At 44.8% G+C, this 26,418-nt stretch overlaps 1 protein-coding gene across 1 annotated transcript in view; it reads left to right on the top strand.

Moving 5' to 3' along the window:
• The first annotated feature begins 832 nt into the window (after nt 1–832).
• ACAA1 (acetyl-CoA acyltransferase 1) overlaps nt 833–26,418 on the top strand; it is a 33,335-nt gene continuing 7,749 nt past the window's right edge. The window contains exons 1-6 of the mRNA XM_056519680.1: nt 833–1,093; nt 1,574–1,667; nt 5,306–5,363; nt 6,831–6,910; nt 7,311–7,353; nt 23,128–23,226. Of these exons, the coding sequence (XP_056375655.1) occupies nt 938–1,093; nt 1,574–1,667; nt 5,306–5,363; nt 6,831–6,910; nt 7,311–7,353; nt 23,128–23,226 (530 nt within the window). The 5' untranslated portion in view covers nt 833–937. The remainder of the gene's footprint in view (nt 1,094–1,573; nt 1,668–5,305; nt 5,364–6,830; nt 6,911–7,310; nt 7,354–23,127; nt 23,227–26,418) is intronic.

The following is a 26,418-nucleotide window of genomic DNA, read 5'->3' on the forward strand; positions in this document are numbered from 1 at the left end:
CTGGACATGCTGGGAGTTGTAGTTCTCTCCTTATACCTCCCTTTGTAATGTCTTCTGATATCTAATAACAGTATGGACATGCTGGGAGTTGTAGTTCTCTCCCTATACCTCCCTTTGTAATGTCTTCTGATATCTAATAACAGTCTGGACATGCTGGGAGTTGTAGTTCTCTCCCTATACCTCCCTTTGTAATGTCTTCTGATATCTAATAAAAGTATGGACATGCTGGGAGTTGTAGTTCTCTCCCTATACCTCCCTTTGTAATGTCTTCTGATATCTAATAAAAGTATGGACATGCTGGGAGTTGTAGTTCTCTCCCTATACCTCCCTTTGCAATGTCTTCTGATATCTAATAACAGTATGGACATGCTGGGAGTTGTAGCTCTGCCCTGTTCTCATATCCCATAATAACAGTCTGGACATGCTGGGAGTTGTAGTTCTCATACCTTCTTCCTGCAATGTCCTCTGATATGGTATAGTAACAGCCTAGACATGCTGGGAGTTGTAGCTCTGCCCTGTAATGCCATCTCATATCCCATAATAACAGCCTAGACATGCTGGGAGTTGTAGCTCTGCCCTGTAATGCCATCTCATATCCCATAATAACAGTCTGGACATGCTGGGAGTTGTAGTTCTCTCCTTATACCTCCCCTATAATGTCTTCTAATATCCTTTAGTAATAGACTATAGATGCTCAGAGTTCCACCATCAGCACAGGACGTGTTCCTCCCGGGATATGGTTGTTGTGTAGAATCTCCTCAGCTCTGCATCAGCTCCATCCATTTCTATTCCTTGGATATCCCGCTCTACTTCCTGTACCATGTGATCAGCCAGTCACGTGGTGTGTCACATGGTGTGCCGACATCACCCAGGTCCGACTACTGGATAGGAACTAGAACAGTGACAGGTCAGGTGCGGAGTCCATCTACCTTGCAGCATGCATAGAGTACGGGTTGTGCTGGGACATCTCCCCGGGACCCATAAGGGGATTCGGGCCGAAACCACCTCAGCCACATCCGACCGGTCTCAGGACATCGTGGTTGTGCATGGCCGGAGGACTCCAATCTGCAAAGCCAAGAGAGGGGGCTTCAAGGTATCACAACTCACAGAATTGTCACGACATTACAGCACTGCCGCCTCCTACCGTATGTGCGAATACATCGAGACACACCGCGAGTCGGCTAGAGAATGTTGCGATTTATTGTGTGCAAAAGTCGCAACTCTGCTTCCTTGCCTGAGCATGATGGGAGTTGTAGTGTTACATCATTTGGAGAACACTGTTCTAGTGCAATAGTCTCCAATCCATAGCTCTCTAGAAGGCTGTAGGGCATGATGGGAGTTGTAGTTTAACATCATTTGGAGAACACTTTAGTAAAGCAATCCTACCAATGTAGAGACTGTTCATATGCTGCAGGAAAAACTAAAATCTGTGTGGATGTTGGGAGTATTTGTGCACATAATATTTGGATATACTGTATAATAATAGGATTTTCTATGTGGAATACCACCTTAATATTAATGGTTGTTTGTTAGTAAGAAATAATGGTTGTGTTTTTGTTTTTCTTTCCTGTAGGAAACCACCCCCGATGAGCTCCTGTCTTCTGTCATGTCTGCCGTTCTCAAGGATGTCAATCTGAGGCCAGAGCTAATAGGGGATATCTGTGTAGGTAAGGCCATGCTGTACAGGGAAGCTCCACCTTTCTTTGTAGCTGGAATCCTAGTGGATACTATGGAGCAGGGTCCACTTAGGCTGGGATTCCACTCAACACCCTAAAAAAAATTCCTACTCTTTGTATGCAGCCAGATGATATTGTTCAGCAGGCATCCCGGCATATCGCCCAGGGGGGTCCTGAGACCCCCCATGTCGGTGATCACGGCATATCGCAGATCAATTCAGATCTGCAATTTGTTGCTATTCCGGGCTGATTGGGTCTCTGGTGACTCGATCACCTGGAAAATAGGGATGATCGGAGCTATCAGTGACAGCCCCGATCATCCTGAGGGATAGGAGCGAGGTTGCAGTGGTGCGATCTCCTCCTATCCCCTGCCATTAGTCAGCAATGAGTACTGACCAATGGCAGTTGAAGATAGGGGTGTACCATGGAAACCCCCCGCTCTGTTCACCCCTGGATATCGGGCAGAACGGGGGGGGGAGAAGATGGCGGCCGGTACCTGTGGGGACCGGCGATCATCGGTGGCATCAGCGGAAATCAGCGGCACAGGTAGGGAGGCGACGGCGCGGAGCATCAAGGAAGGTGGCAGTAATGCGATCTTTACTGTTGCCTTCCTAGTGGTTGCCAAACTGCAACTCCCATCATGCCCAGACAGCCGAAGGCTGTCTGGGCATGCTGGGAGTTGTAGTTTTGCAACATCTGGAGGGTTACAGTTTGGAGACCACTATTACAGTGGTGCCCAAACGGTAGCCCTCCAGATGTTGCAAAACTGCAACTCTCAGCATGCCTAGACTGCCCAGGCATGCTGGGACTTGTAGTTCTGCAACATCTGTCCCTTCAGATTTTGCAATTTTCATGTACATTTTGAAAATTGCTGCTCTACTTTGAAGCCCTCTAATGTTTTCAAAAAGTAAAAATAGGTCCATTTTATGATGCCAACAAAAAGTGGACATATTGTATTTGTGAATCGATATAACATTTATTTTGAATATCCATTTTCCTTACAAGCAGAAAGTTTCAAAGTTAGAAAAATTCAACATTTTCACAATTTTATGAAATTTTGGGATTTTTCACTAAGAAAGGATGCAAGTAACGACGAAAATTTACCACCAAAATAAAGTAGAATATGTCACGAAAAAACATTCTCAGAATCAAAATATTCGGTAAAAGCATCTCAGAGTTATTATTGCATAAAGTGACAGTGGTCAGAATTGCAAAAAAGGGCTGTGTCCTTAAAGGGGTATTCCGCCCCTAGACATCTTATCCCCTATCCAAAGGATAGGGGATAAGATGTCAGATCGCCGGGGTCCCACTGCTGGGGACCCCCGGGATCGCCGTTGCGGCACTGCGCTATCATTACTGCGCAGAGCGAGATCGCTCTGCACGTAATGACGGGCAATACAGGGGCCGGAGCATCGTTACATTGCGGCTCCGCCCCTCGTGACGTCACGGCCCGCCCCCATCAATACAAGTCTATGGGAGGGGGCGTGGCGGTCATCACGCCCCCTGCCATAGACTTGCATTAAGGGGACGGGCCTTGATGTCATGAGGGGCGGAGCCATGACGTCACGCTGCTCCGGCCCCTATATCGCCCGTCATTACGCACAGAGCGAACTCTCTCTGCGCAGTAATGATGGCTGGGTGCCGCAGCGGCGATCCTCGGGGTCCCCAGCAGCGGGACCCCGGCGATCTGACATCTTATCCCCTATCCTTTGGATAGGGGATAAGATGCCAGGGGCGGAGTACCCCTTTAAAGAGGTAATAGGGCCCCTCACTCATTTTAGACAGTGAACCGGTCCTGCTGAAGTCAGTCTCTTCAACCGACTTTTCTCCAATATGTATTGGAGCCTTTAAAATGTCACTGGCACTTTGAAAAACGTTTGACATGTCCTAGAGACATGTCAAAAGTGTGGATCAGTTGGGGTCTCAGTGCTGAGACCCCCACCCATCAGGAGAACGAGTGGAAAGTAGGGTGCGGTAGCGCGCTTTGCTCCCCAGCTCTTAGCGATCATTGACTGCCCTTAGACTCTTACTCTGTGGTGAGTGCTTCCTCTGTCCTTTTCTCAGATATGATTGACAGCTTGAGTTGTCTTCTGGTTGGACCTTAGAGCTGTCACTCAACTGAGAGGAGGGGCTGGGGAAGCTCTCAATAAAGAGAGCTCTAAGCATTTAATGCCGAGCCCAATCCTCCTTGACACTTTCCATAGTGCCATCCCTGTCCTCTCTGTAGAGCTCACAGTAGTCTTAAGAGCAACACGGTATCATAAGTTCTATATAGGAGCAGAAAGTTAGATGAGATGCCTGAAGTACATTTGTAGAACCATTAACTGCTTAGCTTCTAGGAGTTGTCTAGGCCTATATAGTAGTAGTATGATATAATAATGGGTTATATATATATATATATATATATATATATATATATATATATATATATATATATATACACACACACACACAGTGGTCCCTCAACATATGATGGTAATCCGTTCCAAATGGACCATCATTTGTTGAAACCATCGCATGTTGAGGGATCCGTGCAATGTAAAGTATAGGACAGAGGTCTACTACCTGCAGACCTCCAGATGTTGCAAAACTACAACACCCAGCATGCCGGACAGCCAACGGCTGTCCGGGCATGCTGGGAGTTGTAGTTTTGCAACATCTGGAGGTCCGCAGGTTGAAGACCACTGGTATTGGAGGTTATACTCACGTGTCCCCGCCGCTCCGGACCGTCACCGCTCGTCACCGATCCCCTGGATGTCGCCCTCCATCGCTGTCGCCGCATCTCCGGGGTGTCCTCGATGCTCCGGCAAGGCCTCTGCTTCCCCGGCATCCTCGCTCTCCGTCGCCACCATCACGTCGCTACGCACGCCGCTCCTATTGGATGATGGACGGTGTGCGCAGCGACGTGATGACGATGGAGAGCGCCGACGATGCAGGGGATCCCGAAGAGGACGTGCCGGAGCCCCGAGGACAGATAATTGATCGTCAGCGGACCACACGGCGCACCGTAAACGGCTATCCAGTGGCAGGTGAAGCAGTCTGCGCTGCCGGATAGCCGTTTATGCGATGGCCCCGACATACAAAAGCATCGTATGTTGATGCTGCTTTCAACATGCGATGGCCTCTGAGGGGCCATCGTATGTTGAAATGATCGTATATCGGGGCCATCGTAGGTCGGGGGGTCACTGTATAGATATATATATATATATATATATATATATATATATATATATATATACAAGCTGCAGGAATATAGGTTAATGCTGATGAATAATCGTGTTCTTTTTCTTATTTCCCATTATTACCAGCATTAGTTATGGCTGGTGGTGTGTATGATACAGTCAGCATTGTGTAAGGAGGGTTCTGGGTGGCTGCCACATGTTTTCCTGAGCAAAGTTGAAGGCAGGCCTCTGACTCGAGGAGAAAACACTAACCTTTGTACAGATTCTAATCAAAGTGTTTTCTTATAAATAGTATTTCCAGGATAGAGAGGACTTTACCCATACAACCCTGTAGCCTCGCTATCCTCATGGACATCTCCAGGGTATTGCTCTGATCCTCCTCACCAGCTTGTTAATAAGAATAAACAGCTCCACAAGTATTACGTTTTGACTTTTATTTTAATGCAGGAAATGTGCTACAGCCTGGAGGAGGCGCTCTTGTTGCCAGAATTGCGCAGTTTCTCAGGTATTTTCTTGACTTCGTTTTTTGTTGTGCACAAATGTACATTATCAAATGATGACCTGGAGCTAAATAAGAAAATTCCCTAAACCATTCATCATTATATAACTGAGAAATGTTCACATGTTGGCAAAAGAAACAAATCACAAACAGAAGGTATTAAGTAGATTACATTCGTACTTACATTAGTCCTTATCAGCTGCTGTATGCCAAACAGGGCACTTATTTGCCCATACCAGCCAATCACAGCTCAGATGGAATTTCCCAAATTGCTCTGGTAAAATTAAACCTGAGCTCTGATTGGGTGTTATGGGCAAATAAGGAATCATTAACATCTGCATTTCAAGCTCCATTCCCAGAATCCATATAAATGATGGGACTTTCTTTTCTCCACTCGACTGCAAAACACCTGACACCGGACGGAAACCCAATGGACCCCAATCAAAGTCAATGGGACCCTTGGGGACCTGTTGGTGTCCGATCTGACACGAATCATCCAGCTCCGTTGTTTGTGTCTGAAACAGAGCACCCGAACACAGATGTGCCCAGAGCCTGGGTTCACATCACGTTTTTGCCATACTGTTTTCAATCCGTTTTTCTAAAGAAAACCGTATGGCAAAAGAACGGATGGAACAGTATGGGAAAAAGTTAACTGTGTGCATTTTTTAACTGTATACTGTTTTTACAAGTGCATACAGTTCCGTCCGTTTTTATAAAAAAAAAAACATAAGTTTTTCATAATTTTGTCCATTTTTAATGGGAGGGGTGTTGGGTGAGGACTTTAGGATGCAAATGCGCATGTGCAAACTAAAAACCGTATACGGTTTCCCATATTTAACTGTATACATGTGTTTCCCATTGACGTCCCTGTTAAAAAAAAAAAAAAAACGTATGCGGTTGCAGTACGGTTTTTAAACTGGAGACAAAAACGTGGTCAACTACGGTTTTGACTCCGGTTTAAAAACCGTACTGCAACTGCATATGTTTTTTTTTTTTAACATGAACTTCAATGAGAAACGGACATGTAAACAGTTCCATATGGGAAACCGTATACGGTTTTACTTTGCACATGCGCATTTGCATCCTAAAGTCCCCTCCCATTAAAAATGGACAAAATGATCAAAAACGTACGGGTTTTTTTAAAAATAAAAACGGACAGAACTGTATGCACTTTTAAAAACAGTATACAGTTTAAAAATCCATATGGTTTACTTTTTTCCATACTGTTCCATCCGTTTTTTTACCATACGGTTTTCTTTAGAAAAAACGGATTGAAAACAGTATGGCAAAAACGTGATGTGAACCGACGGTTCTTGTCATCAGGCAGAATAATATATCTGGGCCATTAAGACAACTGTTATCGACAATCAAAATCTGTTGCAGTTTGTCAACACATTTTAATATGGGAAAACAAATCTTTAGATGCAAAGTTTATGGAACTGACCAACTTCTTGTAACACTTGTTCATTTTAGTGGGATCCCAGAGACTGTACCCCTATCTGCTGTGAACAGGCAGTGCTCATCTGGCCTGCAAGCCATCATCAACATAGCTGGTAAGCACCCTGTCCGTCCTTATAGGAATGGAAGATTTTAGTTATTGTTTGCAGCATTTTTGATTTGTCTGTACTTAAATTGATATATTTTGTTGCTTAAAGTTAAATTAGTTTCATGACCTTAAATGTCCCTCACATAATAGCTCTAATACGTGTTAAGGACCGCCCCCCCCCCCCAAAATGACGTGATTGAAGTCTGTGCTTATTGAAATCTATACAGTAGTAAATCTACTATGTTGTTAAAATATATAAATACAATTATAAAGGGACACATTGAGATACATTATTATAAAGAGCAATATGCACAATGAAATAGAAACCCTCTATAAAATACATATGCTGTATTGGTCCTGTAGGTGATAGCAGAATGAAGACGTGACAAATGTATGTATTGTTACAGGTGGAATCAGAAATGGTTCATATGATATTGGATTGGCATGTGGGTAAGAGGAATACTTTAAATTACTCTGTAATGTAGTGTATGTAGAAGCTGATACTTGGGTGGACAAAGATTTGGCTCTCCTGATAAATGTACAGGGGGTAAAGGAATACATTTCTCTTGTAATTTCACCTGATCTATAGTCGCATGTAAGCTAAGACCAGTTTGGTGATTTGGACTGTAGCTTATGCCATTTTTTTTATTTTTTACTACATAGTAACATTTATTGGTGATAATTCTGTCTGATCTCTGTAGGAGCTTGCTGAACCGTTAATATCCACATGCTGTTTATTTTCTGGTTACTTTTCTCCTTTTGTCACACGGCACCAACTAACTTCCCCATAAAATATCCCCCTAATGTCTCTTTTCCTTATATAACTTTTATTATCCTTTTTGGTGGCCGAAGAATAGGTAAAATGGGCTGCTTTAAGGGGTATTCCATCCCTAGACATCTTATCCTCTATCCAAAGGATAGGGGATAAGATGTCAGATCGCCGGGGTCCCGCCGCTGGGGACCCCCGCAATATAGCAAACAGCACCCACCTGTAACTGCTTCCGGAAGCACTGGAGGTTCTCTGGCTAATTCCTCCCGACCACGGGGACGGAAGATCGTGACGTCACGACTCCGCGCCCGTGTGACGTCACGCCCTGCCCCCTCAATGCAAGTCTATGGGCGTCATGCCCCCTCCCATATACTTGCATTGAGGGGGCGGGGCGTGGTGTCACACTAGGGGCGGAGTACCCCTTTAAGAGTGACCAAGAGGCGGGGCCAGCGCCGATCCGCTTTGCCTCTCAGCACCAAGTCACAGCTGGGTGATTGACATCCCACACTATCCAGTCGCTAGCAGCTCCTTCTATGCAGTCTGCGCATGCACTGGAAACAACAATAACTGAATCGTTCAGAGGTTTATTGGCAAACTTTACATTGGCCTGTACATATACTTTCTTGAGCAGGGGGACCTTGCGGGCGCTGCAGGATTTTAGTCCTTCATGGTGTAATGTGTTACCAATTGTTTTCTTGCTGATTATGGTCCCAGCTGTCTTGGAATTGTGTAGTTCAGGGCTGATTCCACCGTTCTCCTGATGATTGACACTCCACGAAGTGTGAGCTCTTGTAGGGAGACTGACAGTTACTCCCATTTGTGAATATTCGCACCAACTTTTGTAAGCCTCTCACCAACTGTTGGCAATGGGCTTGTAGCCCAATTTTGTCTCTGACATCCTTGGACAGCTCTTTCGTCTTGACCATGGTGGAGAGTTTCGAATCTCATGAATTTATTGCTTGGACAGGAGTCTTTCACACATGTAACAAGCTGAGACTAGGAGCACTCCCTTTAAGAGAGTGTTCCTAATCTCAGCTCATCATCTGTATAAAAGACACTTAGGAGCCAGAAATCTTGCTGATTGATAGGGGATCAAATACTTATTGTTCTGAGTAAAATGCAAATCAATTTTTAAATTTTTTTAATTTTCTGGATGTTTTATTATTCTGTCTCTAACTGTTCAAATAAACCTACCATTAACATTAAAGACCAATTATGCTAGTGGGTAAATGTGTAAAATGAGCAGGGGATCTAATAATGTTTTCCTTCACTGTAGATTGTCCTACAATATATTAAAGCATACTATAAAATATATATTTTTAAATATATCACTCAGTACCTAATCCTGACCATGTGATGGGAGTAGTAATTCCCTGGCTGCGGGAGTCTGCAGACAGCTGGAGAGGCTAGATTAGTGTTTGTACTACAACCCCCATCATGGAACAGAGGGATTAATTTTACTGGGTTTCACTTCTGAGACCTGATGCGATCAGAAGTTATTAAGCAGGGGAGTGGGTGGCATGGTCCGCAACCCTGCGATGTATGGTGTGTTTTAACTTTCATTTTTAAATCCCACTGGGAGCCCTGAATGGCTGGTACTGAGGAGCCATTCAGGGCTCCCAGTGGGGTTTTTAAAATGAACATTGTGAGTGGCAGCAGGTGCCATATGTATATTAAAAGCGCTGTGGGGGGCAAGATATATAGTGCTGCAGGGGGGGGGCAGACATATAGCCTATATATCTAGCCCCCCAGCACATTTATAATATGCCCCCCCCGCAGCGCATTAATAAAGATATGACCCCCGGCAGCGCAATTATATATAACCCCCGCAGCGCATGAATAAACATATGACCCCCGGCAGCGCATATATATATATATTACCAGCCCTCCCCCCCCCCCCCCCCCCCCCCGTAGCGCATTTGTCATAATATGCCACTGCAGCGCTATGAATGAAAAGTATGTCTATCAGCAGCGCATAGTGCCAGCAGCCGGCCGGCCAATTATGCTGATAGAAATACTTTTCATACATAGTGCTGAGGCAGCATATGTATATAGAAGCGCTATGGGGGGCAGATAATGCTATATGTCTGCCCCCCCCCCCCCCAGCACATCTATATACATATACCCCTGCAGTGCTATGAATGAAAAGTATATCTATCAGCAGCGCATAGTGCCAGCAGCCGGCCGGCCAATGATGCTGATAGAAATACTTTTCATACATAGTGCTGAGGCAGGATATGTATATCAGGGGTGTGGAAATAAAAAAAAAAACTACTTGTCCAAGGGACTAAAGCGGAACACAATCTACTTGTCCCTCAAGAAAATCCACTTGTCCTGGTAGATAAAATAATTTCAACCAAAATAGTCTGATTCCCCCCCCCCGCTAGACCACCAGGAATGGATATAAGATCCTTTAGACACTGCTGACAGCGGTGATCTAATGGTTTAATAGATGATCGCAGTATGCCAGGATATTAGCGGGGGAGAGCTGTAGCTCCTCTTACGCCTGAGCCAAGCCCAGAAAAGTCTAGATATAACTTTTTGATCACCTTATAAAAAATTTCTAATATGAAGTGACCAAAAATGAGCAATTCTGGACTATTATTTACACCGTTCACCGTACGGTTTAATTATCATATTTTAATAGTCTGGACATTTCCACATGCAGCGATACCACTTATGTTTATTTTTGTACATTATTTTTATTTAAAGAAAATTGGAAACTTTTATTAGGAAAGGGGCTTATTCACATATATACGCACTTTTTAAAATATTTTAATCACTATTTTTCAGTCTCAATAGGGACTTGTGTGTTACTGGGGGGGGGGGGGGGGGGGTTCTGCTTCTCCAGTTTATGTGCTGCATTTTGTGTCAGAAAATGCTGGAAGTTACATTTAGTTAATAGATAACTACAACTCCCAGCATGCCCTGATACAGTCTATGGTTGTGTGGGTGTTGCAGCATGTTGCACTGTATAGTAGTACAGTTAAGGTTATTGTGGGACATGCTGGGAGTTGTAGTTTTGGTTTGTGTCAGCTGCAGAGCCATAGTCTGTGTCAAGGAATACTGGGAATTACAGTTAGTAACTACAACACCCAGCATGCCCTGATGCAGCCTATAGCTCTCCAGCTGACCCGAACAAAAACTACAACTCCCAGCATGTTGCACTTTATAGTTCTACAGTTTAGGTTATGGTGTAACATGCTGGGAGTTGTAGTTTTGGTTCGGGCGTGTTTGCGTGCATCCGTGGGGCTCTTGGTTGGCGGGTGAGTATGAAGGGGGCGGGATTCTGGGGGTGCAATCTAGTGCGGGTGCCACTAAAAATAAATAAAATTAGATGGCACAACTGCCCTAATGCCCGACGTGACAGTCCGCTCCTATACAAAACATTCATGCATACACATATCATACATGCACCTGCCACTGCCCCCATATACATACACACACACACCCGCCACTGCCCCCCCCCACATCATACATTACATACACTCACACCATACATACACCTGCCGCTGCCCACCCCACATCATACATCACATACATACACATCACACTTAGACATTATACACACATACACTCACACCATACATATCCACCAGTGTTTCCCAACCAGGGTGCCTCCAACTGTTGCAAAACTACAACTCCCAGCATGCCCAGGGCATGCTGGGAGTTGTAGTTTTGCAACAGCTGGAGGCACCCTGGTTGGGAAACACTGATATACACCATACATATGCACACATCATACATACACCTGCCGCTGCCCCCCCATCATACATTACATACACATCACACATACACTCACACCATACATATACAACCACCCTTCCTGTCGCCTGTATTCTCGGTCTCCTCACCTGAGCCGCCATGAGTGGACATCAGAGCTGTAGTCACCGCCGGTGTGAGGTGAGATTTCCGTCCTCCCCCTCCCCCCCGCTCTGTGTTTTCCACGTGCAAACAAGCAACTGCCCCATGGGGGATTAGGTCCTGTCTAGACAGAGCAGGGGAGGGGGGGGGGGGGGATGGAGCTGTGTGTGGGGGATGGAGCTGTGCACGGAGCTGTCAACATCCTCTCTCTCACCCTGCTGTGTCTTCTGAGCTCCGTCCATCCTCCGGGAGGGGAGATAAGAGGACTCTGCAGTCAGCTGGAGGCCGCCCCCCCCCCCCTCCATACACTCTGAGTGCCGGTGTGAGGTATAGACTTCCATCGGCTCCTGCGCCTCACACCGGCATTAAAGAAAAATAAGGGGGAAGTCTGTCTGTCACTGCTCGCCCGATACAGGGCTAAATCTATAAACAATTCACCTGCCCGGCGCCCAAAACTACTTGTCCCGGGCGTCGGGCTATAGGATTTCCACATCCCTGTATATAGAAGCGCTGTGGGGGGCAGATAATGCTATATGTCTGCCCCCAGCGTATCTATATACATATACCCCTGCAGTGCTATGAATGAAAAGTATATCTATTAGCAGTTCATAGTGCCAGCAGCCGGCTGCTGTTTATTCAGTCACGGCCAAAGGTTACTGAGTCTGGAGGTCAAATAACACAGTTGAGAGCAGATAGTATGTTACTATATCCCATGGCTGTTTTTGTTTCTGTTATACAGGTATACAAGGGGCCCTTCACTGCTTTAGTTCTGCCACCAAGCAAATGTAATGTTTTTTTTCCCCTAAAATCTGTTAATTAACCCCTTAAGGACTCAGGGTTTTTCCGTTTTTGCACTTTCGTTTTTTCCTCCTTACCTTTTAAAAATCATAACCCTTTCAATTTTCTACCTAAAAATCCATATTATGGCTTATTTTTTGCGTCGCCAATTCTACTTTGCAGTGACATTAGTCATTTTACCCAAAAATGCACGGCGAAACGGAAAAAAAAATCATTGTGCTACAAAATCGAAAAAAAGCCATTTTGTAACTTTTGGGGGCTTCCGTTTCTACGCAGTGCATATTTCGGTAAAAATTACACCTTATCATTATTCTGTAGGTCCATATGGTTAAAATGATACCCTACTTATATAGGTTTGATTTTGTCGCACTTCTGGAAAAAAATCATAACTACATGCAGGAAAATTTATACGTTTAAAAATGTCATCTTCTGACCCCTATAACTTTTTATTTTTCCACGTACAGGGCGGTATGAGGACTCATTTTTTGCGCCGTGATCTGAAGTTTTTATCGGTATGATTTTTGTTTTGATCGGACTTTTTGATCACTTTTTATTCATTTTTTAATGGTATAAAAAGTGACCATAATACGCTTTTTTGGACTTTGGAATTTTTTTCGCGTACGCCATTGACCGTGCGGTTTAATTAATGATATATTTTTATAGTTCAGACATTTACGCACGCGGCGATACCACATATGTTTATTTTTTATTTTTTTACACGGTTTTATTTTTTTTTTATGGGAAAAGGGGGGTGATTCAAACTTTTATTAGGGAAGGGATTAAATGACCTTTATTAACACTTTTTTTAAACTTTTTTTTTTGCAGTGTTATAGGTCCCATAGGGACCTATAACACTGCACACACTGATCTCCTATGCTGATCACTGGCGTGTATTAACACGCCTGTGATCAGCATTATCGGCGCTTGACTGCTCCTGCCTGGATCTCAGGCACGGAGCAGTCATTCGTCGATCGGACACCGAGGAGGCAGGTAAGGGCCCTCCCGGTGTCCGATCAGCTGTTCGGGACGCCGCGACTTCACTGGGTCACTTTCAGTTTCACTTTAGAAGCGACGGTCAGCTTTGACCGCCGCTTCTAAAGGGTTAATACCGCACATCGCCGCGATCGGCGATGTGTGGTATTAGCCGCGGGTCCCGGCCGTTGATGAGCGCCGGGACCAACGCGATATGATGCAGGATCGCGGCGCGATCCCGCTTCATATCGCGGGAGCCGGCGCAGGACGTAAATATACGTCCTGCGTCGTTAAGGGGTTAATAGATTTTTTTTTTTATATATAACTAATGGCTTCTGAAGACCTGGCACACCTCATGATACTGCCATTAAGATATGCTAACATACACCATGGCATACTTGCATTGGCCGGCTGAGTTTAATGGGCTGAACTTGGGGGGAGATTTATCAAAACCTGTCCAGAGGAAAAGTTGCTGAGTTGCCCATAGCAACCAATCAGATCGCTTCTTTCATTTAGAACAAGGCCTCTGAAAAATGAAAGAAGTGATCTGATTGGTTGCTATGGGCAACTCAGCAACTTTTCCTCTGGACAGGTTTTGATAAATATCCCCCTATATAGTCTAAATATAAATATCCCCCTATATAGTCTGACTACTGTCTATTTCCCATACATATAGTTTTATTTTGTGTGACTCATAATTGTGGTCTACTTTTGAGTGCTCCAAAATAAAAGTGTACATTAGGGATATGGACACGTAGTCGCTAGTTTGGTCCATTTAACTCATTAGGCCCGATGCCGATATGACCCAGTATACTGGCTTACATTTTGCTGATATCCCGAGTTGTACAACTGATGCACACAAATAGAAAGAATAAAGTATCTACACGAGGGCGCCTAGTGTATTATCCCAATAGTAGAGAATAGATAAATCATATTATGCTCACCTGGAGTGCAATACCAATGCATATATAACCCAAAATCAATGGGTAGATTTTTGTTGTGAAGTCCAGAGGAATTGCTGAGCCGTAGGAATATGCAGACAGATGGAAGTCCGGCCGAAGGAAATAGCAGCAAAGTATGAAAGGAAAATCCCTCTATAGGCGCTAGACCTCTGCAAGGATATCGCGATGCAATAGGGTATTATTAAATATTGGTATAATAGAATTCAAACATACAAAGTATTTATTTATACCATAAAAATCCTACCAATCCCCCCGGAGTTGTCCTGGACTTTCCATATGCCAGACCCCCACATTCTTTGTCCTGTGCTCCCAAGCCCCCGTGGGATATGTCCACTGTCAGACTATCTCCAGTGACTTCTGGCCCTGTGCCTGTGAGGGACCCGTTATTGCCAACAGTGGCCTCTGCACTCCCTGCTCTGGCAGGTGGGGGGTCCTCCTGGGACACTTTGTCCAAGGCAGATCTGGATTGCTCCGGGATCCCGCTCCTACACCTCCTCCCCTGGATCTGTGTCCTCTTCTTTCACAAATTCCTACTAAAGAAGATTTCCACTCTTTGATCTCTGAGGTTAAGGATGCATGCCGAGCTGAAATCTCCTCTCTCCGCCAGGACTTGCTACATGTTTTAGATAGAGTTGAGAACCTAGAGGAGACCCATGATTCCACCAGAGCCTATGTTGCTCAGCTTCGCTCTACTATTGCCTCACAGTCAGAGTTCCTCTGTGATTTACATAACCATGTGGAGGACCTGGACAATAGGGGGCGCTGTAATAATATCAGAGTGTGGGGTCTCCCGAAGCCACCCAAGAGGAAGATCTGCAAGCTACCCTGGAAGCAATCTTTAACCTCATCCTAGGCGAGCCCCCATCCCATACTAACTGGACAGAGCACACCGAGCCCTCAGGCCCAAGCCCTCCAATGGCCCGCCCAGGGATGTCACTTGTTGTGTGAATGACTTTCAACTCAAGGAAGCTATTATGGCTAAGGCCCACTCCCTGCGGAATTTTGATTTTGATGGCACCCTCTACAGCTATATCAAGACCTTTCTTGGATTATCCTTCGGACGCCGTAATGATCCTCTTTTGGCTGTTCTCCGAACCCATTAAATCCCTTATCGCTGAAGTTTCCCTTTTTGCCTGGCAAGCCCGTAAAGATGGAAGCTCTACTGTCCTGCGCTCACACTCTGATATTCCGTCATTCTGCTCAGCATTGGATATCCCTGCACCTCGAGTGATGAACTGGGGCTCCGTAATCCACCCCCCCCCCCCCGCCTCTCCCTACTGTGTGACAATCGGTTGGGAACAAGAAAGTTACCTCACCGGGTCGACACGAGCCCCCTGCACCCACTTGAGAAGGGACTTAGTTTGATGGAGAACTCCTTCTACCTCTGGGACTCCGCTACTATCTGCCTCTTCCCCGGGATATATTATTTGTTCTTGTTTGTACTTTTATGCTAATTTTAATATCCACATTTGTCATGTTGTCGGTGCTAATGTATCCTATGTCATAGTTAGCGGTCATCTGTTCTTGCTACTTTTGGCACGGCCTCGTAGGCGGAGTTTCTCTGGGCTTGATCCGGTTCTCCTGGATGATGTTCTCTCATCTCCTCACCGAGGCCTTTCCAACTGGAAAGATACTTCAGAGGTGCTTCGGTACCTCATTTTTGTGCCTGTTTTGTGCCTCTTCTTTGACCCTATGGTAAATGGTTTACTCCATGATTAATTGGTTTCTCTGTTTTTCTTGTTCTGTCTGTTTTTTGGTGTGTCTTGTCTCCCCTGTTCTCCCTGTGTTACCCCTCCCCCTTTTCTCCCTCTTTTGCTTTAGGCTTCTGGAGGTGGCTGTCTCTCCTCTTTATTCCTTCCTCCCTCGAGGGTGTTCCTGGCTGCATAGTTCATCCCTTGTTTGTGGGTGAGTGCATTCTCTGTTTTTTGCTTCTTCTTCCCCTTTTTTCCTAGATCATGGCTAAGTGTGTTTCCTTGAATGTTGAAGAATTCAACTCCCCCCCTTAAACTGTGTCTTCTGCAAGGGGAGTTGGTTACGCAGAAGGCTGATGTAGTTTTCCTTCAGGAGACACACTTTGACCATTCCGGTTATTTCCAATTTCTTACTCCTCTCTACCCGCTTGCTTTCTCAGCCTCTTCGGGTAGGCTGGGGTGGCAATTCTGGTTTCCCGATCCTGTCCCCTTCAGGTCTCCTCTACCTTTACTGATCCCCAGGGATGGTACGTAATAGTGGAGGGCTCCCTTGGTCTTAACCCCTGCTTCTCTGTAATCTATACGCACCCAATACCTCCCAGATCCTGTTTTTGCTCCAGGTCTGTTCGGTTACATAAATTTCACCCATCAGCTTGGCTAGTGGGCGGTGATTTTAATCCCTTTTTTTTCCCCCTCTATGGACAGTCATTCCCCTCCCCTACCCAACTGCGTCTCGCTTCTTCATTCTGTCGTTTGATTCGCACCTTCTCCCTGTATGACCTGTGGAGGATTAATCATCCCACTGATAAGTCTTTCTCATTTTACTCCCACCTGCATAAATTACATACCCGTATAGACTATTTCTTTGGCAATCTCCCTATGGTACGCATGGTCTCCTCTGCTTCGCTTGGCCCCATTTCCTGGTCTGATCACAGTCCGGTTCTTCTGTCTTTCTCTCCTTTCGCCTCCTCTCCTAGGCACTGCCACTGGTGGCTTAATGATTCTCTACTTAAATCTTTGCCCTTCCGGGAATCGATTCAGGCTTGTATTACCGAGTATTTTACTTTGAATCAAGGCCTCCTCTCAGGCTGTTCTCTGGGAGGCCCATAAACCAGTGATCCGGGGCATTGTATTGCTCTGGGTTCCCGTCTAAAACGTGATGCCTTGGCTCGTTCCCGGGAGCTGCGCACTCAAATTCGCAACCTTGAAGCTGCTTTACTTTCCGATCCTTCCCTTTCGGCGCTGAGGCGTCTGGTCACGGCACGTGCCCAATTAAGAGAACTTGAGCTCTGAGCAGTAGAATGACAGCTTCTCTATGCAAAGCAGCGATTCTATGAGAAGGGTAACAAAGCCCACTCGATGTTGGTTAGAAGTCTATAAGACCGTGCTGCGGGCCAGACGTCTTTGGCTTTGAAGGATCACTCTGGCACTCTTCACTGTCACCCGGATGCCATTACTCTGCTTTTTCGGGACTACTATTCTAAGCTATACTTCTCAACTGCCTTCTGACCCTGGGGAACGTGATGCTCTGTCATGATGTCTGTCATGATGGTTGGACGGTCTATGGGGGGTTTGTCAGTCCCGGATGTAATCAGGTACTACTGGGCTGCTCACCTATGCCACCTAGCTGCCTGGACCACTTACCACGCTTATAGTCGCTGGTTGGAGTTGGAGAAACTGTGGTTAGCCCCGAATACGTTCCTCTGGAACCCCTCTCCACCCCCTGCCGTTCCTCAGGGCCCTTTGCTGGGAAAAAAAAAAATTTCTTGTTACGTGTGGGGGTATTGTTCCAAGAAATTTCAACTCCTTTCCTCTATCTCCCCCCTGCAATCCTTTCTTTACCATCCTGCTGATGATGTAGACCCTCTTTCCCGCACACTATTGTCCTTTTGAGAACTTAGTCTCTCGGCACTGTTCGTTCCCTCCTCTGAACGACTCCACTATCTCCAGCTTAGGCACTTTATGTTGTCTGCCCTGCGTATTCATGTGGTCTCCTTACATACGACCTTTGAGCTGTTATGCCGTTCTGGACCGCAGATGAAGGGCCTTCTCTCTATTATTAACGCTCCACTGAATGCTCCACTGAACCCCCATCCAATCGTTACATGAGTCGTTGGGAAGAGGTCTTGAACACCACCATCACACTTCCCCAATGGCAGATCATTTGGCAACGGGCTTCTAAGGCCTCCATTTGCACAGCCTATTAAGAAATACAATTTAAAATGCTAATGGCCTGGTACCATACCCCCCGAGTTGCTTAATAAATTAAACCTGAATATTCCCCCTGAGTTTTGGCACTGTGGTGTGAGGCTGGGCACGGTTTTACATATATTCTGGTCCTGCCCTGGGATTGTTCCCCATTAGATGGTGAAGAGGTTGGTCACCCAAGTGCTGGGCGTTACGGTCCCCATGGACCCACTAGTATACTTGTTTCACCTCTCTAGTAGGGCCTTATGCAAAAGACCTTTTAAACTTTTTATGCATATTGTTTTGGCAGCCAAAACTCTTATTGCTAAATACTGCAGCCCATTCCTCCCTCTGAAATGGATCTTGTAGCGAGGATCTGGGAGACATGTTCTCTGGAATCCCTCACTGCCTCCCTTAATAACTCCTTGCCCCTCTTCCTTTGTGTTTGGGAGCCTTGGCATTGGTTTTCAGATAGACAACCTCCTTAGTCCTTTTACTCCCTTCTAATACTGTTCCTCCTCCCCCTTTCCCCTCCTTTCCCCCCTCATGATCTCCTGCTATTCTCTTCTCCACCCCACCCCCTATTCCTTTTGTCTTCCTTGTGGTGTCTTGTCCTTGTTAGTCCTCTCTGTCATGTTTGTTCTTTTCTGTTTCTGTTGTCCTGTTCGTGGGGCTTTATTGGTCCTTCTTTGGTTATATTGTAAGGGCTGACTGACCACTGAATACTGTGTGCTTGGTACTTTTGGAGCTATTGATCGGTCATTTTACCTTGGTCTTAGTCATCTCTTGTAACTATTTGTGTTTCCCATTGACTTTTGTTTTATATCTGTTTCTGGCATAATTTCTGTATGTGAAAACTTTAATAAAAATTTACAGTTAATTTAAACAAAGATAATAGTGTGAATATGAAGGCAGATACATTCAGAAACATGTCCGTTGTACTGCGCAAAGCTGGTGTGAAGAAGTAAAACTAGCAAAACCTGTTGGGAAGAAAGAGATTGTAAGTAAATTTCCTACGGGATCGCATAATACTGTGCCCAAATAACGGGCCCGGCCGGTCAGCATGTTGCGATCACGTGAGCGGGATAAACGCCAATAGGAGGGAGATACGTAGTCCTAATAGTAAACATAGGCGCATGGCTAGTAGCCACGTGGTTCAGAGCAGATCAATAAAAGGGAAGTGGTAGTGAATGGGGGACTTGAATGGCGGTCACATGTTGGGAGAGAACCAGTAGAGATTGTTACACGTCATCTGATGACAGGAAAGCTGGATATCACTATAGAAGTGAATAATAGTAAATAGCAACAGTACCTACTTGTCAGCAGCATTAAGAGGGAAGTTAGCAGGAGGGTTTGGTAAAATCTAGGGACATAGAATCGTTAGTAATACAGTATAAATTATGGCATAATGTGGCATAATAAAGCCCTTAGGGAAGAAAACCCACAACAACTGATAATTTGGGCAATGGAAAATGTATACCGTATATACTCGAGTATAAGCCGACCAGAGTATAAGCCGAGACCCCTAATTTCACCCCAAAATCCCAGGAAAAGTTATTGACTCGAGTATAAGCCTAGGGTGGGAAATACATCATCCCCCCCCTGTCATCATCCAGACCCCCGTCATTAACATCCTCATCATCATCACCGCCTGTCATCATCCAGACCCTCATCATCATCACCTGTCATCATCCCCTTGTCATCATCCCCACCCCCCTTCATCATCCCCTTGTCATCATCCCCACCCCCTTCATCATCCCCTTGTAATCATCCCACACCCCCCTTCATCATCCTCTTGTCATCATCCGCCCTCAGTGGTCTTCAACCTGCGGACCTCCAGAGGTTTCAAAACTACAACTCCCAGCAAGCCCGGGCAGCCATCGGCTGTCCGGGCTTGCTGGGAGTTGTAGTTTTGAAACCTCCGGAGGTCCGCAGGTTGAAGACCACTGCGGCCTTCGACATCATCCAGCCCCCTCTCACCCCCTTTAGTTCTGTACAGTACTCACCTCCGCTGTCCGGTGAGTAGGTCGTCCGGTGGGATAGTGGTTCCGGGCTGCTATCTTCACTGGGGAAACCTCTTCTCCGCGCTTCCGGCCCGGAATAGAGGCGTTGCCTTGACAATGACGCAGAAGTACGTTGGCAATGAACGTACCTCTGCGTTGTTGTCAAGGCAACGTGACTATTCTGGGGCCGGGCCCCAAGCGCTTAGAAGAGGCCTCCCCGGTGAAGATAGCAGTCCGGAACCACTATCCCACCGGACCACCTCCTCTCCGGACAGTCCTGCAGCACCGGACCAGTGCCGAGCGGAGGTGAGTACTGTACAGAACTAAAGGGGGGTGAGAGGGGGCTGGATGATGTCGAAGGCCGCAGTGGTCTTCAACCTGCGGACCTCCGGAGGTTTCAAAACTACAACTCCCAGCAAGCCTGGACAGCCGATGGCTGCCCGGGCTTGCTAGGAGTTGTAGTTTTGAAACCTCTGGAGGTCTGCAGGTTGAAGACCACTGCGGGTGGAGAGTTCACTCGAGTATAAGCCGAGGGGGGTGTTTTCGGCACGAAAAATCGTGCTGAAAAACTCGGCTTATACTCGAGTATATAAGATATATAGATGCATCGGAATAGATAGCTGAATAATTGAATTAATAGCTGAATAAATAATGTTGGCAATGGATAAATGATGTTGGCAATACTGAATAAATAATGTTGACAATGCATAAAAATGATTAATAATGCATTATAAATATTTGTATAAGTATTTATAAAACAAGATGGGGAAAAATGATAAAATCTAGAGAATGTTAAAAAAACAGATATTATGGGTATGAATAACTAAAATATATATATATATATCTAAAATAAAAAGTATATGTATGTGTGTATACATATTTTTCATTAATGTGGCACATTCAATGTATTGGTTTAGGCCAAGCGGGGTGAGAAAACGTAATTTGAAGATCCAATAGTTTTCTCTGTTTTAGTTGTTCAGTTCTGTTATGGCCTTCAGGGATATGTTCAATGGGGGTGATCAGGAAAGACTTGAAGCAACTGTTATGGTGAACAGTGGCGTGTCGAGAGACACTGTGTAGAGGAAAACTGGATGTTTTATTGCTCCTATGCTTGTTATTACGATTTCTCATATTCTGGGAAGTGCGTCTTATATATTGAAGGCCACATGGACATTCATTAGATATATAACGAAAGAGGAGCCGCAGTTGAGGAAAGTATAGTATATTCTTGTTTGGTGACTTGAGAGGTGAATGTGGTTTTTTGGTGCGTTTTATTTTTGCAGCACTTACAACGTGAATGTCCACATTTGTAGGGGACTGGCAAAGGATGAAACAGAAGTGACCACCTCTTGTTTTTGGTGTTTAAAGTGACTTGGTGCAAGAATATTTTTCAAAGTGCGGGCCTTTTTAAAAGTAACACGAGGTTTGACTGGTAAAATGATCTTGAAATAAAATAGGCCAGTGTTTCTCTAGAACTCTTTTGATTTCATGGTGATACTTGGAGAATGTTATAATAAAATTGAATTGCCAATCTATATCTTCATTCTTTTTGTTGTTGGCTAGGAGGCACTCAGCTTGTGTAAACATATTAGCTCTTTTGATAGACGCCTCGATAAGAGGTTTTGGATATTTCTTTGCTCTTAACCTTTTTGCTATTACTCTACTTTGTTCATTGTAATCCTCAATAGTGGTGCAGTTTGACCGTATCCTTTTAAATTGTCCGTAGGGGATATTTACAAGCCATTTACGATAGTGGTTGCTGTAAAAATACAAGTAGCTATTACTGTCTACTTGCTAGAAGAAAGTTTTTATGATGATCTCTTTGTCTGTTGTGTGGGTCACTACTACGTCTAAAAATATCATCTATATAGCGTTTATAGAAAAGGCAGTGGTGGAATAGTGAATGTTTATAAATGACATTCATTTCAAAAAGCCCCACAAAAAGGTTAGTAAAGCTGGGGGCAAAAGGTGTCCCCATGGCAGTACCCCATGTTCATAAATGACTTGATTGAACTCAATGTATTTATGCTTAAGTATGAACATAATGGCATCCGAGACAAAGGTCTTTTGGGAGGCGGGCATGTCGGGGTCCAAAGACAAAAAATAATCAATGGCTTTGATCCCTAGATCATTATCTATGACCGTATACAGGGAGGCGATGTCCATGGTGACAAAAAAGACAATCGTCTTCCCAGGGTACCTGTTTGTTACCTTAAAGATTCTGCAAATTTCATTAGAGCTAAGAGGTGGGGGAAAAAACATGTTTTTGAAGCAGAATATCTACATAATGGGACAGATTACATGTCAATTAATTTATGCCAGATATGATTGGTCTGCCTGGAGGTTTGGTAATGCTCTTGTGCACTTTCGGGAGAAAGTAGAAAATTGGAAGAGATGGTTCATTAATCAGAATGTAATTAATTTCGTGTTTGGTTAGAGTTCCAGTTTCATAGCCTTTAGTGATTATTTTTTTAAGGATAGTTGTGTATTCTGAGTAAAATGTAAAATTGCTGTGGGCTCCATGTATTGTGGATTTATGATTGATTTCACTTCTTTGTGTGTATAGGGGTGAGATCTGCAACAAAATCTGCAAGTAGCATGTGGTTTTTGCTGTGTATTTGTGACAGATCTGTATGAAATACATTTATTACAAGTGGAATCACCTAATGGGTTGGATTCAGTTCCATTGCCTGGAGCAGCACCAGCTGTAAATACAGCCCTAAATATCGTGAATGGTAATGTGGTCAACATTAGTGTCCACTGTTACACCATAAGATTTGCGATCATGTATTAAGGTTGTTTTTTCTTTAATTTCACTAGAAGCCAATAAATAAAATAAAAAAATTATTATTCCATGTTAATGTTTGACACCTATACATGAGGGTCAATATTTTAATGTAATAAATAATTCCTTACATGGTTTTTGTTCACAGGAGAATTGTTACAGGCTGAGCCACTTATTGTTTCTCTTGATTTAGGATGGAATCCATGAGCCTCAGAAGTGTGGGAAATCCTGGAGACATTAGTCCTCGTACTGTGGATGACAGTAAAGCCAGGGACTGTTTGATCCCCATGGGGTAAATGACTGATTGTAAAATAAGTGCTGGAAATACAGAGATTTGCTGTACGGGTCTATTAACACTTACTTTATTTGATGCTGCAGATTTAAAGCTATAGCTTTTATGCTAAATGATTGAACAAAGCATCAAATCTGCACCACAAATATGCAGTAAATACTGTACGTGTGAATACACATTTAGGGTCCATTAGCTATAGCGGATTTTGATACCATTTATTTCAATGGTTCCGTAGAAAATCCACAAATCTGCCACTATTGCAAATTTTCTGTGGACCCATTGGTAGCAAAATCTGCGGTGGATTTTCCGCAACAAATGCACTGCAGAAAATCTGCACGGTATCCACCGGTTTGAACAGACCCTTAGGATACGCTCACACGTGCTGATTTTGCTACCCATTACAGGGGTACTCTGGGGAACTAAACCCATAGTCCATCCTTTCCCTCTCATCAACCTATTTTTTTTTTAAATTCGTTTTATTGAAAAGTTAAATAACTTTAGACCACAGGCCCATTAAAGTGAACACGAAGCATATCTACAGTACATAGAAAAGGGTCATGAGACCATACATCAAAATACAGAATGCAAGCGACAGGATACTCCAGGTTACATCACATGGTATACATCAAAGTCATAAAACACTACCCAACTGAGGTAGGTAAACTGAAAACAAAATAGAACAAGAAGGCGAACATTCGCCAAAATTAGCAATCGTATACCATCCCGCGAGGAGCAACAATACTATCACTAGTTAGTGGTACCATCAAATAACCCATGATAAATAACCCCGAAAGGCAACCCACGCATCCAAGGAAGAGAAAAAGAATCGACAAACGTACACAGAAAGAGAAACAAAGGTTAGTAGAGACAACAGACAGCAAGCATAGCATCAATGTATCTTACATTGTCCCAGAGGAGGTCACAGAGTACGAGCATTGAGTCAAAAGAGAGGAACACCAACCACCCCACACAGAATAAAATTTACCCGGGCACTTCCTATTTTTGTACACTATGTGTGAGAAAGGCAGTGTAGCATTTACCATAGCCTTCCATTGAGTCAGGGCAGGAGAGCCGGGGTCCATCCATTTAAGAGCAATAGCCTTCCTGGCCAAGAACAAAGTTTCCCGCAAAAACGTACGTACGTGATGTGTCCATATCTCTTCATCTAAGATACCAAAAAGGCAGATCAAAGGATCAAGAGATAGGGAAGGTTGAGCCAGAGTAGCTAAAAAAGTGAGCACTGCATGCCAGAAAGCTGCGATATAGGGGCAGGCCCATATCAAATGCCAAAAGTCTGCCCTGGCAGCGCTACAGTGATGACAAGCATCGGAGTCTGAACGACCCATTCTATGGAGCCTTAAAGGAGTGATATAACTATAGTGTATAATGTTCAATTGGATCAATTTATTATTCGCTGCCGGGGACACTAACATGTGGGAGGAAAAAATGTCCTCCCATTCATCCTTAGTCAAATTAGGGATATGGGATTCCCAATGCCGGACCGCCGGTACTGGAGTGCGGGAGTTCTTGGCCTGAATAAGGTGCGTGTACAGGATGGACACCAGCCCCCTGGGACCCTGTGACTTCAGAACCCCAATGAGGGGAAACGCTGATATCAATGGGCTCCCCATTGGGAACTGGGCATTCAGGGCGTGTCGGAGCTGGAGGTACTCATCAACCTATTTAATTGTCTGAATATCATTCATTAGCTATACAGAGAAGTTTCCCCTCTTTGGTTGTCACTTACATGCATGAAGTGAGTGAATGACATCATCCTGCCTGTCTCTATCCAGATCCCTCTCTGAAAGCAGCCCCCACCCTCCTGAGAGACACAGACCAGGTGGTTTCTGCCCTGCAATGATGAGTCATGCTCTCTTTAGTGCTAAGAACAATCAGACACTGAACCTCTGCTGCTCAGAGCAGGAGGGTGGGGGCTTGCAGAGCTGCAATCATTGCTGGGAGATGTAGACAAGAGGAGGGAAGGATGGCAAAGAACATCAAGCAGCCAGAGAAGACACCAGGGGACACAGGAGCCATGCGTATCAGGCAGGATGGTTTACAGGGAACATATCCAGGTAGTAAAGTGGCTTAGGAGCTTTGTGTTAATACAAATTCTTCCCTGGAGGGCCCCTTTAACGTCAAAGGGTAGCAAAATCAGCTGAAGAAAACCTGCAGCAAAATACACGTTAACATACTCTTATGTTTACTGATGTTTTTTTTTATATTTCAGTGCATGTAAATAAAAGATAAGCAATTTTCCAAATATTCTTAATCAGGACTATGATAGCCTATGGGTCTCCTTAGTTATAGGTTGTGTAGTCTAGTCCTAATTTTTGATGATCATTTTCTTTATGGGGTTTCAGTGTGTTTGTATATATAATACATTATACTCGCTGTTAAAGGGAACCTGACAGGTTGAAAATCCAGTTTATGTTATAGAGCAGGAGGAGCTGAACGGATTGATATATAGTTTTGTGGATAACTTCTAAGCTAAGTAGTCATGAAAAGAAATCCTCACATAAAAATGAAAATACAACCCAGTATCAAGTGTGTGTATATCAATAAAGTTTGCTCATGTATAAATGCTGTGCAGAAGGGAACCCCACAATGTCCGATACCCGACCAGTAACTTCCTCAGGGGGGTCACAGGTCTGGAGGGACCCATGGTGGGACCCCAGCAATCAGCTGTAATATCCAGAAAAACCTGGTAGCAATTGTTCGATCCTCTTGCAGTTCCAATAGGGTGAATTAGAGGGATATTACCATCTCCTAATTTCAGCTCTCCAGCCCCTTCAGGCAGCTGTTGTTGAGAAGTTACGCAATTTGTTTAATTCCCATTGACTTTAAAGTACTCCGGCCCTAAGACATCTTACGACATCTCACTGCGGGGGTCCCGCCGCTGGGGACCCCCTGCAATCTTGTATTCGCCACCCACTTGTTTGAGTTGCACGCCGCGGTGCCAGCTCACAAACAGCCGGGTGGCGACCATGCGGCCGGAGTATCGTGACTTCACAACTCCGCTCCCGTGGGATGTCCTCCTCGCCCCCGCTATGCAAGTCTATGGGAGGGGGCGTGACGGCCGTCACGCCCCCTCCCATAGACTTGCATAGCGGGGACGGGGGATGACGTCACACGGGGGCGGATTCATGACGTCACGAACTAGCACCGCGGCGTGCAGCTCAAACAAGTGGG

The sequence above is a fragment of the Hyla sarda genome, chromosome 5 (assembly GCF_029499605.1).
Source record: "Hyla sarda isolate aHylSar1 chromosome 5, aHylSar1.hap1, whole genome shotgun sequence".
NCBI classification, from domain to species: domain Eukaryota; kingdom Metazoa; phylum Chordata; class Amphibia; order Anura; family Hylidae; genus Hyla; species Hyla sarda.